The 13,511-nt window shown below is 43.5% G+C and overlaps 3 protein-coding genes across 6 annotated transcripts; 1 reads left to right on the top strand and 2 right to left on the bottom strand.

The window, feature by feature from the left end:
• Positions 1-3,984: 3,984 nt before the first annotated feature.
• Positions 3,985-9,320, top strand: rpl39 (ribosomal protein L39). Its single transcript, XM_061686231.1, has 3 exons — positions 3,985-4,049; positions 4,276-4,379; positions 9,146-9,320. The coding sequence occupies exons 1-3, from the start codon at positions 4,047-4,049 to the stop codon at positions 9,192-9,194; spliced, it is 156 nt and encodes a 51-aa protein (XP_061542215.1). The 5' UTR covers positions 3,985-4,046; the 3' UTR covers positions 9,195-9,320.
• sowahd (sosondowah ankyrin repeat domain family d) lies at positions 9,132-10,843 on the bottom strand. 3 transcript variants are annotated; one of them, XM_061686226.1, is made up of 2 exons: positions 10,665-10,843; positions 9,132-10,471 (listed from the first exon to the last, which is right to left on the bottom strand). In XM_061686226.1, the coding sequence occupies exons 1-2, from the start codon at positions 10,673-10,675 to the stop codon at positions 9,682-9,684; spliced, it is 801 nt and encodes a 266-aa protein (XP_061542210.1). In that variant the 5' UTR covers positions 10,676-10,843; the 3' UTR covers positions 9,132-9,681. The 3 variants fall into 3 exon arrangements, with proteins under 3 accessions (XP_061542210.1, XP_061542211.1, XP_061542209.1); XM_061686227.1 differs by having other exon boundaries at positions 9,132-10,458; XM_061686225.1 differs by having other exon boundaries at positions 9,132-10,492; positions 10,665-10,689.
• Positions 10,844-10,944: 101 nt separating this feature from the next.
• pttg1 (PTTG1 regulator of sister chromatid separation, securin) lies at positions 10,945-13,344 on the bottom strand. Of its 2 annotated transcripts, none has more exons than XM_061686230.1 (6): positions 13,309-13,344; positions 13,057-13,117; positions 12,845-12,981; positions 11,553-11,634; positions 11,301-11,462; positions 10,945-11,106 (listed from the first exon to the last, which is right to left on the bottom strand). In XM_061686230.1, the coding sequence occupies exons 2-6, from the start codon at positions 13,106-13,108 to the stop codon at positions 11,027-11,029; spliced, it is 513 nt and encodes a 170-aa protein (XP_061542214.1). In that variant the 5' UTR covers positions 13,109-13,117; positions 13,309-13,344; the 3' UTR covers positions 10,945-11,026. The 2 variants fall into 2 exon arrangements, with proteins under 2 accessions (XP_061542214.1, XP_061542212.1); XM_061686228.1 differs by lacking the exon at positions 13,309-13,344 and adding an exon at positions 13,209-13,302 and having other exon boundaries at positions 12,812-12,981.
• Between the last annotated feature and the right edge of the window lie 167 nt (positions 13,345-13,511).

Below are 13,511 nucleotides of genomic sequence, written 5' to 3'. Positions count from 1 at the left end.
TTCGAGCATGAATGGCCTTTTTAAGGTCATGCCACTGCATTTCAATTGGATTCAAGTCTGGACTTTGACTAGCCCACTCCAATTGAAAGTAAAAAATAAGAAACTGAGATAGTGTTTCCACAAGTGCACACACCCTCTGTTGGATCTATCTCATCCAACACCTATAAAAATAGACACAAAAGGAATGAAGACGCTGGTTTCTTTTGCTCATGAGGAGGACGTATGGGAGATTGTTCAGATTACAGCCTCTCATCACGCTCTAAACAATCTCTCCCGTCGCTCCTGTATTTATTTGAAATAGGGAGGTTTCTGAGTTACAAGACATAACATACTAAGCTACAAGACACAACACACTAAGGGGAGGGTTTCAAGGTGAAGACATGAGACCAACACCGGCCACGTCCTTGGTCAAGGCACCCTTCTATCGGATGATTCCTGCTGAGTCATCTTCTTGAAGGCGAGACATCTTCCTTTCTCAAAATCGTCCATAATATTAATGCAAGCTAAGCAAATAAATGTTCTACATTTCTACATTTCTTCTACAATATATTTAACACCCTCTTATAAATGTCTTCTGAACTAAGCAATCGCATTCACGCTAAATGTGGGTTAAATTGGGGTCAGCACATACCTGCCCCCATTTAAAGTGCCTATGATTAACCCTAAATAAATTAAGGACTTAAATAAATGCAGCTCAAATATCAAAATACTTCTGGTGGAATTTCTTAATATTGATGACGGAATAAAAATGGGCTGCAGCAAAAGGTAATTTATTTTCATTCAGGGCAAAAGGCCATGTGCTCGAGGGCCACTTGGGGTCTATGTGGGAGAGAGGCGGGGTACACCCTGAACTGGTGGCCAGCCAATCGAAGGGCACATAAACAAACAACCATTCAGAATCACATTCACACCTACAGACAAGTTAGTCTTCAATTAACCTACCATTTTGGAATGTGGAAGGAAACCCACACAGGCACAGGGAGAACATGTAAACTCCACAGGCCGGAGTCTGGATTTTAACCCACGACCATAGAACTGTGAGGCGTATGGCAAATTACGACTACTGTCTAAATGAAACTCCTCAACTCACTTCAACATACTAGTTCCGTGCAAACAGACAACCATTCGCACTCACATTTACACCTACGGGCAATTTAGAGTCTCCAATTCGTGAATGTTTTGGGGATGTGGGAGGAAACCGGAGTGCGGCACGGGGAGAACATGCAAACTCTACACAGGCGGGGCCGGGGATTGAACCCCGGTCCTCAGAACTGTGAGGCTGACGCCCTAACCAGTCGTCCGCCATAAATTAATTATTGCCTAAAAATTCTATACCCAACACCTCTCTTACAGAGCTTGACCTGCACACCGACTCGTTTCCCCCTATGGCGCTGTCTTTGCCTCCATGCTCCGTACACAAGTCCGGGGTAGACTCCCTAATGTTTAGAAAGTCTTCCGTTTCGTAAGTGAGTCTCGTAATGTCTCTAAAGATGAACGAAAAACACTAAAATACTAGAGAGCAGGTAACCAAGGCGAGCACACGGTTAGGCGCACCTACACACCTCAAGAGCATCACGGGTCCCCTGCTGGACCTCCTGCAGTTTGCCTACCGAGCAAACAGGTCTGTGGATGATGCAGTCAACATGGGACTGCACTTTATCCTAGCCTCGATGGCGCGGGGACCTACGTGAGGATCCTGTTTGTGGACTTCAGCTCTGCCACAACACCATCATCCCCGAACTCCTCTCCTCCAAGCTTCTCCAGCTCAGCATCTCACCTCCCATCTGCCAGTGGATTTACAGCTTCCTGATGGGCAGGACGCAGCAGGTGAGGCTGGGGTACACCACCTCATACACACGCACCACCAGCACCGGGGCCCCCACAGGATGTGTCATCTCTCCGCTGCTCTTGTCTTACTACACGAACAGCTGCACCTCAACGACAGACGACACCACAGTCATCGGCCTCATCAAAGTGACGAGTCTGCATTTCGACAGGAAGTGGAGTGGCCAGAGCTGTGGTGTGGCTGACACAACCTGAACCTGAACACGCTCAAGACTGTAGAGATGATCGTGGACTTCAAGAAGCATCCTTGTCCAACTGCTGTGTCAACCGTCGAGACCTTCAGGTTCCTGGGAATTACAGTCTCTCAGGACCTGAAGTGGGAGACCAACATCAACTCCATCCACAAAAAGGCCCAGCAGAGGATGCACTTTCTGCGGCTTCTGAGGAAGCACGACCTGCCACAGGAGCTGTTGAGGCAGTTCTACAAAGCAGTCATCGAATCAGTCCTGTGTTCATCCATCACAGTCTGGTTTGGTGCTGCCACACAAAAGGACAAACTCCGACTGCAACGGACAATCAGGACTGTTGAAAAAATTGGCGGTACCCCCCTACCCATCCTTGAGGACTTGCAGGCTGCCAGAACTAAAACAAGAGCATGACCATCCTCTTGGACCCTCCACATCCTGGTCATCAGCTCTTCCAGCTCCTTCCCTCAGGTAGGCACTATCGAACAATCCAAACTAAAAGTAGCAGACATTCCAACAGCTTCTTCCATCTTGCCATTAACTTCGTAAACAGTAATTTCCAATTCCATTGTAACATGCTGCCAGTTTTGTCTTGAGATTGTAGTCACAGCTCTGTCGGGCCAATTATACATTATTCGTGCAGTCATTGTAGTAGTCTCGCCACTCTGCACTATTTGCATATCTGGTGTTGGTGCTTGAGAAGTATCTGCACCATTTGCACAATTGACATTGTTCCAGATTATCGCACTGCTAGTCACTTTAAACTGCTTAGATTTCTTGAAGTCTCTGCACAATTTGCACAATGGTCAATGTACCAGACTATTGCTCAATTAGTCATTTCAAACTGTATTTATTTAAAGTGCTTTATAAACAGTTAAGTTGAAAGTCAATCGCAGGCCACATATTGACAAACAGCCATTGACATTCACAAAAGACTTCAATGGAGCTAGCCTGAAGTATCCGGAGAAAACCCATGTCAGTACGAGAAGAATATGAAAACTACAGAGATTCGAACCCAGATCTGCTGACAGTGATGTCGACGTACTAACCCGATCAGCGTGCTTTGAGTTTTCGAAAGTTTTTAAGAACTGAAGTCATCCGAATATCATGTGCTTGCATTGTATTTATGAATGCTGAATAATATTCACACATATTTTATATATGTTATTCTGGGAACCAAACTTTTTTTTTTTTTTATATAAAGTAATCTCACCCACCCATTTTTTTGGTTAATATTATATATTCTACAGTACTACTTCCACATTTCTCAACTGATTTAAACCATTCAGACTTCCAAATATTCACATAATTCCCAGTTTTTCCACAATACCACATTTCTAACACAAAACCCAAGTGAATGAGACATTAAACAACCCCCCCAAAAAAATTTCCCCGTCTTTCACATTTCAAACTTCTAATTTAAACTCATTCAGGAGATCCTGGGAACTATTTTTTTCACGTAATAAAATCCTATGTTTAATTATTCCACATTTTTTTCCCCTTCCTCCTTTCACATTTCTCGACCAATTCCAATCGTTCAGAACATGTATATGGATCGAATATAACAGTCCCACATTTTCACAATAAAATTCCAAAGTTAAGAGATATTTTACATATTTACCTCCTCCATCCACATATCTCGACCAATTCAAACCAATACAACTTTAAACTATTCACCTCATTCAGGACACAAACGGAATAATTACAATAAAATTCCAGTTCTACATAAATTGCTATTTATAGCTAAGGATTTTACTATTAATACAGTACAAATAAAAAAATATCATGTTCGAATACTGTAACAAGTTTCCCATACGCAATAATTACCTGTAAAAAAGTAGATTTCTCGTTTAAAATTGACTGAAAATAAATCTGTAGTACCACAGGTTTGCCTGCTCGTGTCGCTGTCAATAAAGAGGCACGGTTCATTGGCTGGATACCACGACTAAAATTGCTTACGTCACTCAGCTCTTCCTCTTCTCTCGCCGTCGTAGTGGGGAAAGGACTGCGGTCGAAATGGTATCTAGAAAAATCCTCCAACATCCGTCAAAATATACACTCTTGGCGTTTATGTATGCACAGAACATTTATATAAGATATCGGCGGTCCCGTGCATGTTTATATTGTTTAAAAAAATGTGTACATTTTTAAGGCGCTGCGCACTTCATAGCTAGCTAGCTAGCATAAAGGCGATTAGCATGTGCACTTACTTAGTGACTTCATTTTGTCTTGTGTCGTTATCTAGTCGTCCCACAAGACTTTCAGGATCAAGCGCTTCCTGGCCAAAAAGCAGAAGCAAAACAGGCCCATTCCTCAGTGGATCAGAATGAAGACTGGGAACAAGATCAGGTGAGGGTTGTTCATTTGTGGACCCTGCTGCAAAATCAACGCTTAAAAAGACATGCTCTTACAACATGCACATACTAGTTTAGCGCGAATTAATGGTAAACCTTGTGCAGTAACATAATAGCCAAATTACTATTGATAAAAAGCTAGTCTCGATAAGTAATACCCTATCCTCCATTGATATTAGTGTGGTGCTTTAGTTTGAACATTGTCTTGGGCTAAAGACAACCTCGTGTCACAATTTTCAGGAGAGTTTAGCTGTGTTATATCAAAATATATAGTTAAACAAATTAAATTACTGTTTTAAAGCAGCTTAAGTACCAGAAACTTCTGATATCTTCTTTTCACATACATTCCTATATGTACATTTTTAATGAGTCTTAAGTCAGCGATGGGTAAAACTTTTTTGCTCAAGGACCTAATTTTTATTTTTTTTAATGGATAGATTGGCCAGGTCATTTGTAGATGTGGCAAATAAATAGTTAAAATGATGAGAATTGTTAAAACTGTTTGTATAAATTAAGTGTAGCAAATTTAGGTTGGCAGCTCTGTGTTCTGGTGAAAATATGTAATTCAGGGAAATCGACGCAGCCCTCCCCAAAAGTGACGTAGTTGCACTTCTGGCACAGTTAGGAAAAAATCGAGGTATTCAAGGAGCTTTTTATTGTCAATTCTTCAATATGCGTAACACATACAGAGGATCGAAATTATGGTACTCAAGGGCCGGCGGTGCTACAAAAGACAGTGCAAATAATATCAATATAAAAGCTAAATAAAACTATGGTATATAGTAAACTTTACACGATCGGGATTTTTGGGGTCGATCACAGACTTTAAAAAAAAACAATCACCGATCACAAGATGGAGGAATGTGTCTATTGAAATGACCTGTTTGTTTACTGTATATACTTGTGTACTTAATTGCTCCCAAAAATATATTTACAATAAATAATGTATCTTTGTTCCTCTATTTATGCCAGTGAGGCATAGTGACAGAACAAATTAATGGTCTTCTATTAGATTAGTAATGTATCCACCTTTTGTGACGTTTTTGTTTGTTGGTGTGCCGTGAGATTTTTCAATTGTAAAATATGTTCTTTGGCTCCGTAAAGGTTGGAAATCACTGCTCTAGTCGGATCGTGTATTCTAATCAGTCAGGTCAAACAGAAATAATGGTTGCTAACTTACTGTAATTAAATTACTTTATTTTGAATTAAATTACTTCACCCACACCGAAACTTTAGAGCATGATTCGACAGAACGGTGGCATGTTTACGTACAACCGTTTATGGTACCGCTAGCTTGCTAGGCTACATAACATTTTATTGCCTGCTTGTGAGCCGTATCGTTTTAAAAGTATGTGAACATACCTCAAGCAAGCCTGAAACGAACGTCCTCTCCTGTCCTGACCGCCAACACACGTTTTCCTCCATTTTGTCCTCATAATATAGTCGCCGCGATCCACTCTACTTGTCGTCGCCGCGGTAACGAGTGTATCCGGTTGTATTTGAGTTGACAAGAAAAAGTCCAATGATCGTAAAAAAAACGGGATGCCGTGGTATCAGAATACAAGATTTTATTCCAGTAGTCTGACAGTGCAATCGTGAAAGAGCAAATTTGTCTTTTAGTCTGAGCGGGCATTACATGTTGTCTGTCCCACACCGCCAATGTAACAGTTATTATTCAAATGTTGTCACTACTTAATCAAATATAAAGTAAAAGGTGTTCATCTCTTATCTGTTTTCATTGGTTACTCAATTGCAGATGTTAGATGAGGTTACATCAGCCAGTGACTGAATTGTTGGTGTAACTGAATGGTGCATTGACACCGTGCATAATGGTAGACTGCGTGCTCAAGTAAAGCAGGTCTGCAATTGCTGCACTTGATCACTGTGAAGTGCTGTCATTAACCCTGCTGAGATTATTGTTCAGCCAATGAGCTCGTCATGCTCTTCCTCATTGTGAGGATGAAGAGGAGGCTCTGTCGCTGAAACACTGTTAGCTAGGTAATTATTGTTGTAGCAGAGCTGCCAACCTATAAAAATTCACTTCCAGAACAATTTGTCTGAATTTCCATATTGTCAAAGTTTTTCCAGAATATTCCCACGGGACAGTCGTCATTGTTAATAAATTATGTCTTAAATATTTTTAATTTTAATGTATTTATTACATCAACCTTGTAATGGCGGACGCAGTTGCAGCCTGAATCAAAGTACCAGTATATGAGATTTTGATGTGCCATCATCATCTTGGCAGGGTGCATGGGAGTTCGCCCAACCAGTCTACATGTGTTTTGTGGACTTGGAGAAGGCGTTCGACCGTGTCCCTCGGGGAAGGTCGGAGGGCTTCGGGAGTATGGAGTACCGAACCCCCTGATACGGGCTGTTCGGTCCCTGTACGACCGGAGTCAGAGTTTGGTCCGCAAATCCGGCAGTAAGTCGGACTCGTTTCCGGTGGGGGTTGGACTCCGCCAAGGCTGCCCTTTGTCACCGATTCTGTTCATAACTTTTATGGACAGAATTTCTAGGCGCAGCCGAGACGTAGAGGGGTCCGGTTTGGTGGACTCAGTATTGCATCTCTGCTTTTTGCAAATGATGTGGTTCTATTGGCTCCATCAAGCTGTGACGTCCAACTCTCACTGGAGTAGTTCGCAGCTGAGTGTGAAGCGGCTGGGATGAGAATCAGCACCTCCAAATCTGAGACCATGGTCCTCAGTCAGAAAAGGGTGACGTGCCCTCTCCAGGTCGGTTATGAGATCCTGCCCCAAGTGGAGAAGTTCAAGTATCTTGGGGTCTTGTTCACGAGTGACGGAAGAATGGAACGGGAGATCGACAGGCGGATCAGTGCAGTGTCTGCAGTGATGCGGACTTTGTATTGATCCGTTGTGGTAAAGAAGGAGCTAACGCGAAGCTCTCGATTTACCGATCGATCTATGTTCCTACCCTCACCTATGGTCATGAGCTATGGGTCGTGACCGAAAGAACAAGATCCCAGATACAAGCGGCCGAGATGAGTTTCCTCCGCAGGGTGTCCGGGCTCTCCCTTAGAGAGAGGGTGAGAATCTCGGTCATCCGGGAGGATCTCAGAGTAGAGCTGCTGCTTCTCCACATTGAGAGGAGACAGATGAGGTGGCTGGGGCATCTGATTCGGATGCCTCCCGGACGCCTCCCTGGTAAGGTGTTCCGGGCACGTCCTACCGGGAGGAGACCCAGGACACGCTGGAGAGACTAGACCTCGGGATCTCCCCGGAAGAGCTGGATGAGAGGCTGGTGAGAGGGAAGTCAGGGCGTTCCTGCTAAAGCTACTGCCCCCGCGACCCGACCTCTCATAAGCGGTAGAAGATGGATGGATGGATGGATATTAGGCTTTACACAATCAGGATTTTTGGGGCCGATCACAGAGTTTAAATAAACCCATCACAAGCAATGTCTATTTAAATTACATGTTCATTTACTGTATATACTTGTGTACTTAATTGCTCAAAAAATTATATTTATAATGTATCTTTGTTCCTCTATTTATGACAGTGAGGCATAGTGACAGAACAAATGAATGGTCTTCTATTAGATGGCAGGAAGTAAATACAGTAATCTATTCACTTTTTGACATTTTTGTTTGTTGGTGTGCTGTGAAGGTTGGAAATCACTGCTCTAGTCAGATCGTGTATTCTAATCAATCAGGTCAAACCAACATTACATGACAGAAATAATGGGTGTCAATTTACTGTAATTTAATTACTTTACCCACACCGAAACATTAGCGTATGAATCGACAGAACGGCGGCATGTTTACGCACAATCGTTCGTGCTACTACTAGCTTGCTAGGCTACATAATGTTTTTGTTGGCGGCTTGCATTAAGAGTCCGTGGACATGCCTCAAGCAAGCCTTAAACGAACTTCCTTTCCTGTCCTGAGCACCGGTGACCACCAACACAGGTTTTCCCCCATTTTGTCCTCATAATACAGTCGGCGCGATCCACTACTCTTGTCGTTGCCACGGTAACGTCTATCTGGTCGCATTTGAGTTGACAAGATAAAGCCCAATGAGCGTAAAAAAAATGGGATGCGGTGGTATCGGAATACCAGATTTTATTGCAGTTGTCTGACAGTGCAATCGTGAAAGAGCAAATTTGTCTTTTAGTCTGAGCGGGCATTACGTGTTGTCTGTCCCACACCGCCGACGTTTTTTTTTTTTTTTTTTTAGATAAGTTAATTGACCATTTGATATTTACAGTAGTACATCAAAAGACTAAAAATAAACTAGCTTTTGGGTTCAAATACTGTGCACGCGGAGTAAATGTCTTTTGCAGCTTGGCGAATTATGACAAAGCTCATGATCCATCATTTACAATGCCTTAACACCGGATGCAAAGAGAACTTTTTTTGCCTCTGTGGCTTGGCAGCCAGGGGGGGGTGTCATAAAATAGCGTGCAAATGGCAGCTGTTCAATCACAGCAGGCTTGATTCCTCCATCGAGCCAGGGAGTGCGGTGTGCCCATAAAAAGACACAGGCCCACAGTTTCTGTGATGAATATTGGCTCCACAATAAGTGAACCACGATAGGAGGGGATTGTATTTGTGTATTCTGTTGCTTACAATGTTGGAATTAACTGTTTTTGTTTTAATAGAAGTCCTTAAACAGTAATCTATTGTTTAGTAGCAAGTTGTGAAATGGAAACAGGAATTATTTAAATCCACATTTTTGGGTGTAGTGTAAGTCTGAGTAGAAAGCTAGTTAATCATTTAACTGTTCTTTCTTCACTCTGCAGGTACAACTCCAAGAGGAGACACTGGAGGAGGACGAAGCTGGGCCTGTAAACCTGTTACACAGAATCCATCCTCCATTCCAAAGGACTGCCAACTGCCAGGGTGGAGCCACAACTATTTTGTACACCCTGGCTCTATGTTCCATGTTTGAAAATTAAAGAGCTGTAATCAAACAAATACTTGGTGTACATTGTCAAATTTTACTGCATTTGGTTTATTCAGCACAGAATGGCACTTCACAATTATAGTAAGAGCAGAAACTGATATTACTTCAAATGTTTCACAGGGACAAAAATTAGAGAAGCAGTCTTTCCCCACCCCCCACCCCCCAATCGGCCCAGAACTGCAGATGTTTTTATTTGTAGCTCACGTTTGCTGGTTTCAGCCAAATAACTGGCATCCATGATGGAAAAATAAGCTCCACTAACGAGAGTAGAGTAAGTGCTATTACCGTGTCAAATATTGTGGTTGGAACAAGCAAAGATCCAAAGCACTTTCAAGGGAATGAATGTACAATAGGATGTAGTGATCGCAAATGTTAGCGTTTATTGGCGCGGAACGAGAAGAACCTTGTCAAGGAGCCGATCCTCGTGATGCCGCCTCTCCTCCGGTTAAACGAGTCCACCTCGTCCGCCAAACGCTCCACTTCCTCACCTGTCGTCACATCGCTGCTGTTGTTACAGTTCTTATTGGCGTTGCGTTCCGTTCTGCTGGCGTGCTCGTCGTCCCACGTCCCTAGCAGCTCCTTCATCTCCCGGGGGGCGTCCGGTCGCAAGTACTGCCAGGCCCGCCTGCCGCCGTAGTCCATGACGTCCACGTCAGCACCGAACGCGCCCACGAGAAGCTTGACGACCGCGTAGTGGCCGTGCATGCTGGCGACGTGCAGCGGGGTAAGGCCACCGCTTCCCCGCACGTCCACGCACACCGGCCGCCCTCCTGCCCTCTCGGCCCGGTGCAGCACCTTGAGCAGCGTCCCGTCCTGGCCGCTCTTGGCTAGCCAGTGGAGCACCGAGTAGCCGCTGATGAAGTCCCGCCTGGTGAGCAGCAGCGGCTCCTCGGACACAAACTCCAGCAGGGTGTCGCAGTTGCCCTCCGCGGCTGACAGCATCCACGCGTGCTCCATGGGGTACAGAGCCCACGGCAACTGACCTTGCAACTCTTTGGAATTCTTCCGCTGGTCAGGTGTCTCTGCGTCTGGGTCGTCTTGACGCCTCTGCAGCAGCCGCGACCTCCGCTGCGGAGCACCCGGCATGGCACACCGGGAGAGTCGCTTCACAACGGGGCCTTGTCTGGACTCTCGATCACTGGGGGTATCCTGCCCAGACGACCTATCGTCATCCATGGTGCTGCTGTTCCGGTTATTTGGAAGACTGAATTGTCAAACTTTAACGCGTTCCCTTCCCAAAGTCGCAATATAGCCTCACACGGTGTTATTCAATTTAGATATTTAAAGTCTCCATTTTGTCCAAGTCGAGCTCAAAAGCAGTCATTCCATTCGTATCGATCGTTGACGTGACTCACCTGTTCGGCATTCATTTTGGTCGCTAACTCACGTTTGAAAGCGTCAAAGCTTATAGGCGCTGGTCATTCCCATCACAAATTTAAAACATTACAAAATAATATGCAATTTAAGTTGTTAGTGCAGAGCAGACTTTTTTCACTTCCCCAGAGGAACTGAGCCAAAGTTCAGGGTAATCGCAAAGCGGGAATGCATCACGTGATCATTGATTGCAAAACCAGGAAGTGCATATGTTTTTCCAAGACGTTTATGCAACTGCTTTAAAGTGACATACAATGCAGATAAATAGAAACAATTGTTTAATACCTTAAAACATTCAAATTACAAAAAGGTAACAGTATGACCAGAAGGCTGACTAAACATTTCAGTCAGTGTCAGGCTCCGGAGGTAACTCAATGGTCAGCTCCTCAATTGTTTGGAGGAATGTGTCATACTCAGAGCCATCTGCAAGAAAGGAACAAATTTGTTGCATCACAGTAGCTCGGGATGAAGACACTTTGCATCTAACAAATGCCTCGAGCTCACGACAGACACAGTGGAACTTCTAAAGTGAGTGAGGCACCAGTAGTCCTCTACACCACTGCATACATTTGTCAATATTGGGTATACCTGTACGATCACTATATGAGGCTTTTTACCCGAGCGTTGAGGCATTCTCTCAGGTGACATGCTTGGGAGCGGAGGCAGGTAAGGATGCAGGTCATCTTCGGAGGGAGAAGGCATTTGTGGGAAAGCCAGACCAGCCAAAGCAAGACTACCGAGAGGAACTAAATCCTCTGGAACACTGTATTTCTCAAACTCTGAAATGGGGGAGGGGAAGAAAACAAACTTTAAAATACAAGCAAGCAGCGGTTTTTACTCCACTGTACAGTCTTTAAAAAGACAGTTACCCAACGGATCATAGGGAATGAGTTTCTCAATCTCTGGATAGTCCTCTGCTTTCTTCTGAGCTGCATGCTTCACTTTGGCTTCCTGCGCAAAAAATAAACACTTTGAATGAATACAAAAAAGTGCAAAATTGCGTGACTAAGTTACAAACTTTCAGTTGTAATTAAAAATTGAAGGTTCGCTCTTACTGGAGAACTTTTATACCAATGGTGGAAAATATTTCACCATAATCCTGATTTAAAAGAACCAGATTTCTTGCAAGTAGTTCTACCTCGACTAAGGCTAAAGACAAGCATGTTTTTTTGTGCAGAATCCACCCCTTCCCGACCAAGCACATCAAATGCCACACAATCTTTGTGTTTTAAGATAATCCCATAAAATTGTCCGAAACAGGTCAGGGCCGACAATCTTAATGTTCAATATTTACGACCAAAACTCGTGGGGAACGCAGACTTCTCCCAAAGTCATGGCGGCGAGAATGGTGACATGGAACAGAATGTAGCCAATCAAAGAAGCAACTGACTGACGAACACAGAAGTGACCGTAAATGAAAAAAGTCTTACCCGATCTTATGTATAAAAGTGGGTTCCTCAGACAGCAGTATTTTCCAAAGAAAGTCGTTTTTTGAGAACATCTCAATTTTTACAAGACTCTCGGCACAAATCTGTGTTTCTTTGGTTTTGTGAATTTACGTCACCACGTGAGACTTCAAGATCGGCGATGCAATAGAATTTGTGTGTGGTGTTGAGATTCTCAGAGCACACGCACGACACCCAAATCTGTTGAATGCAGATTTATCTTTAAGGTGGGGTCTGTAGCAGATAAATATTTTAAGAGTGGAAAAATCTGTGTACCAGGCCTAAGAGTGCCCCAATATAAGTTTTTAACGAGCAGTTGGTTGACTTTAGCTTTGTTATGAGCGAGCTTCAAATACACAGCTGCTTGCGTGAAGTGAAACATTATTATTATTTATTTATTTTTTTAAAAGCAGCAACCAAACAAAATTCATTTTTGAATGATAAGTTTCCATTAAATTGCCCACACTTCCTAGTTAGAGGATAGGGCTGAGCACGACAATGAAAATTCAAAAAAAAAAAAAAAACCCAAAAAACAAACAAAACCCTAGTTTACTAAGTCTTCAGTTTTTCCATTGACAATACAACTGGCAAGCAATACACATACAGAAGGTGTGTGGGTGTTCCCAGTAATTCCCAGGGAAAGTTGAAACCTTCCACCCCTTTGCAACCCTAATACCACCCACATGATTATGACGCATGACAGGTACACCCCCAACCTGAAGCTTCTCAGTCTTCTTCTCCTGCTTATTGACAACAGGTGTGGACAACAACTGCGTGTTGAGAGTCCCGAAAGCCTTTCGACCAGGACGTAGAGGAGTTCTCATGGATTTCAGTGGCGTCTTCAAAGACAGCTCTGTAAAGACAACATGTAAAATTGAGAGTCCCGAGACCAAGCCACAACAACAAAATTTAAAGACAACCTTCCTACCTGGTTTGAAGGAAAGACTTTGATTTTCACGCTCTGCGATGATATGATCCATTTTGTCGGTCTGGAAATAACAGAGGCAGACGTTAGCATTTATGTTAAACGTTACTTGTTAGCGAACGTTTAAAGTTGTAAGACGTTCGGACAAGGCTTACTACAGTACCGGCGTTTTAGATACTCAGACAACAACGGAACAGAACATGTATGCGAAGTCATAAAATACGGTCAAACCCAAGATATTAAGGCTAGCATTACCGCAGCCTTATTAAAGTGAACAGTTGGTCCAGCTCCTACCTCGCAACTGCAAAGATGTTTTGGTATGAACCGGAAACGTGACCGCGGCTCTTTTTAAATTCGCTGCTCTCATGTCATTGGTCGAAGTTGTGTAACCCGGATGTGAGTGGGCACGAACCTAAATATACACTTCCGGCTTATTTTACGCACATTTCCCTCTATCG

This window comes from Phycodurus eques, chromosome 9 (assembly GCF_024500275.1).
Source record: "Phycodurus eques isolate BA_2022a chromosome 9, UOR_Pequ_1.1, whole genome shotgun sequence".
In the NCBI taxonomy this organism is placed as follows: domain Eukaryota; kingdom Metazoa; phylum Chordata; class Actinopteri; order Syngnathiformes; family Syngnathidae; genus Phycodurus; species Phycodurus eques.
This window is presented reverse-complemented; position numbering and strand designations above follow the sequence as displayed.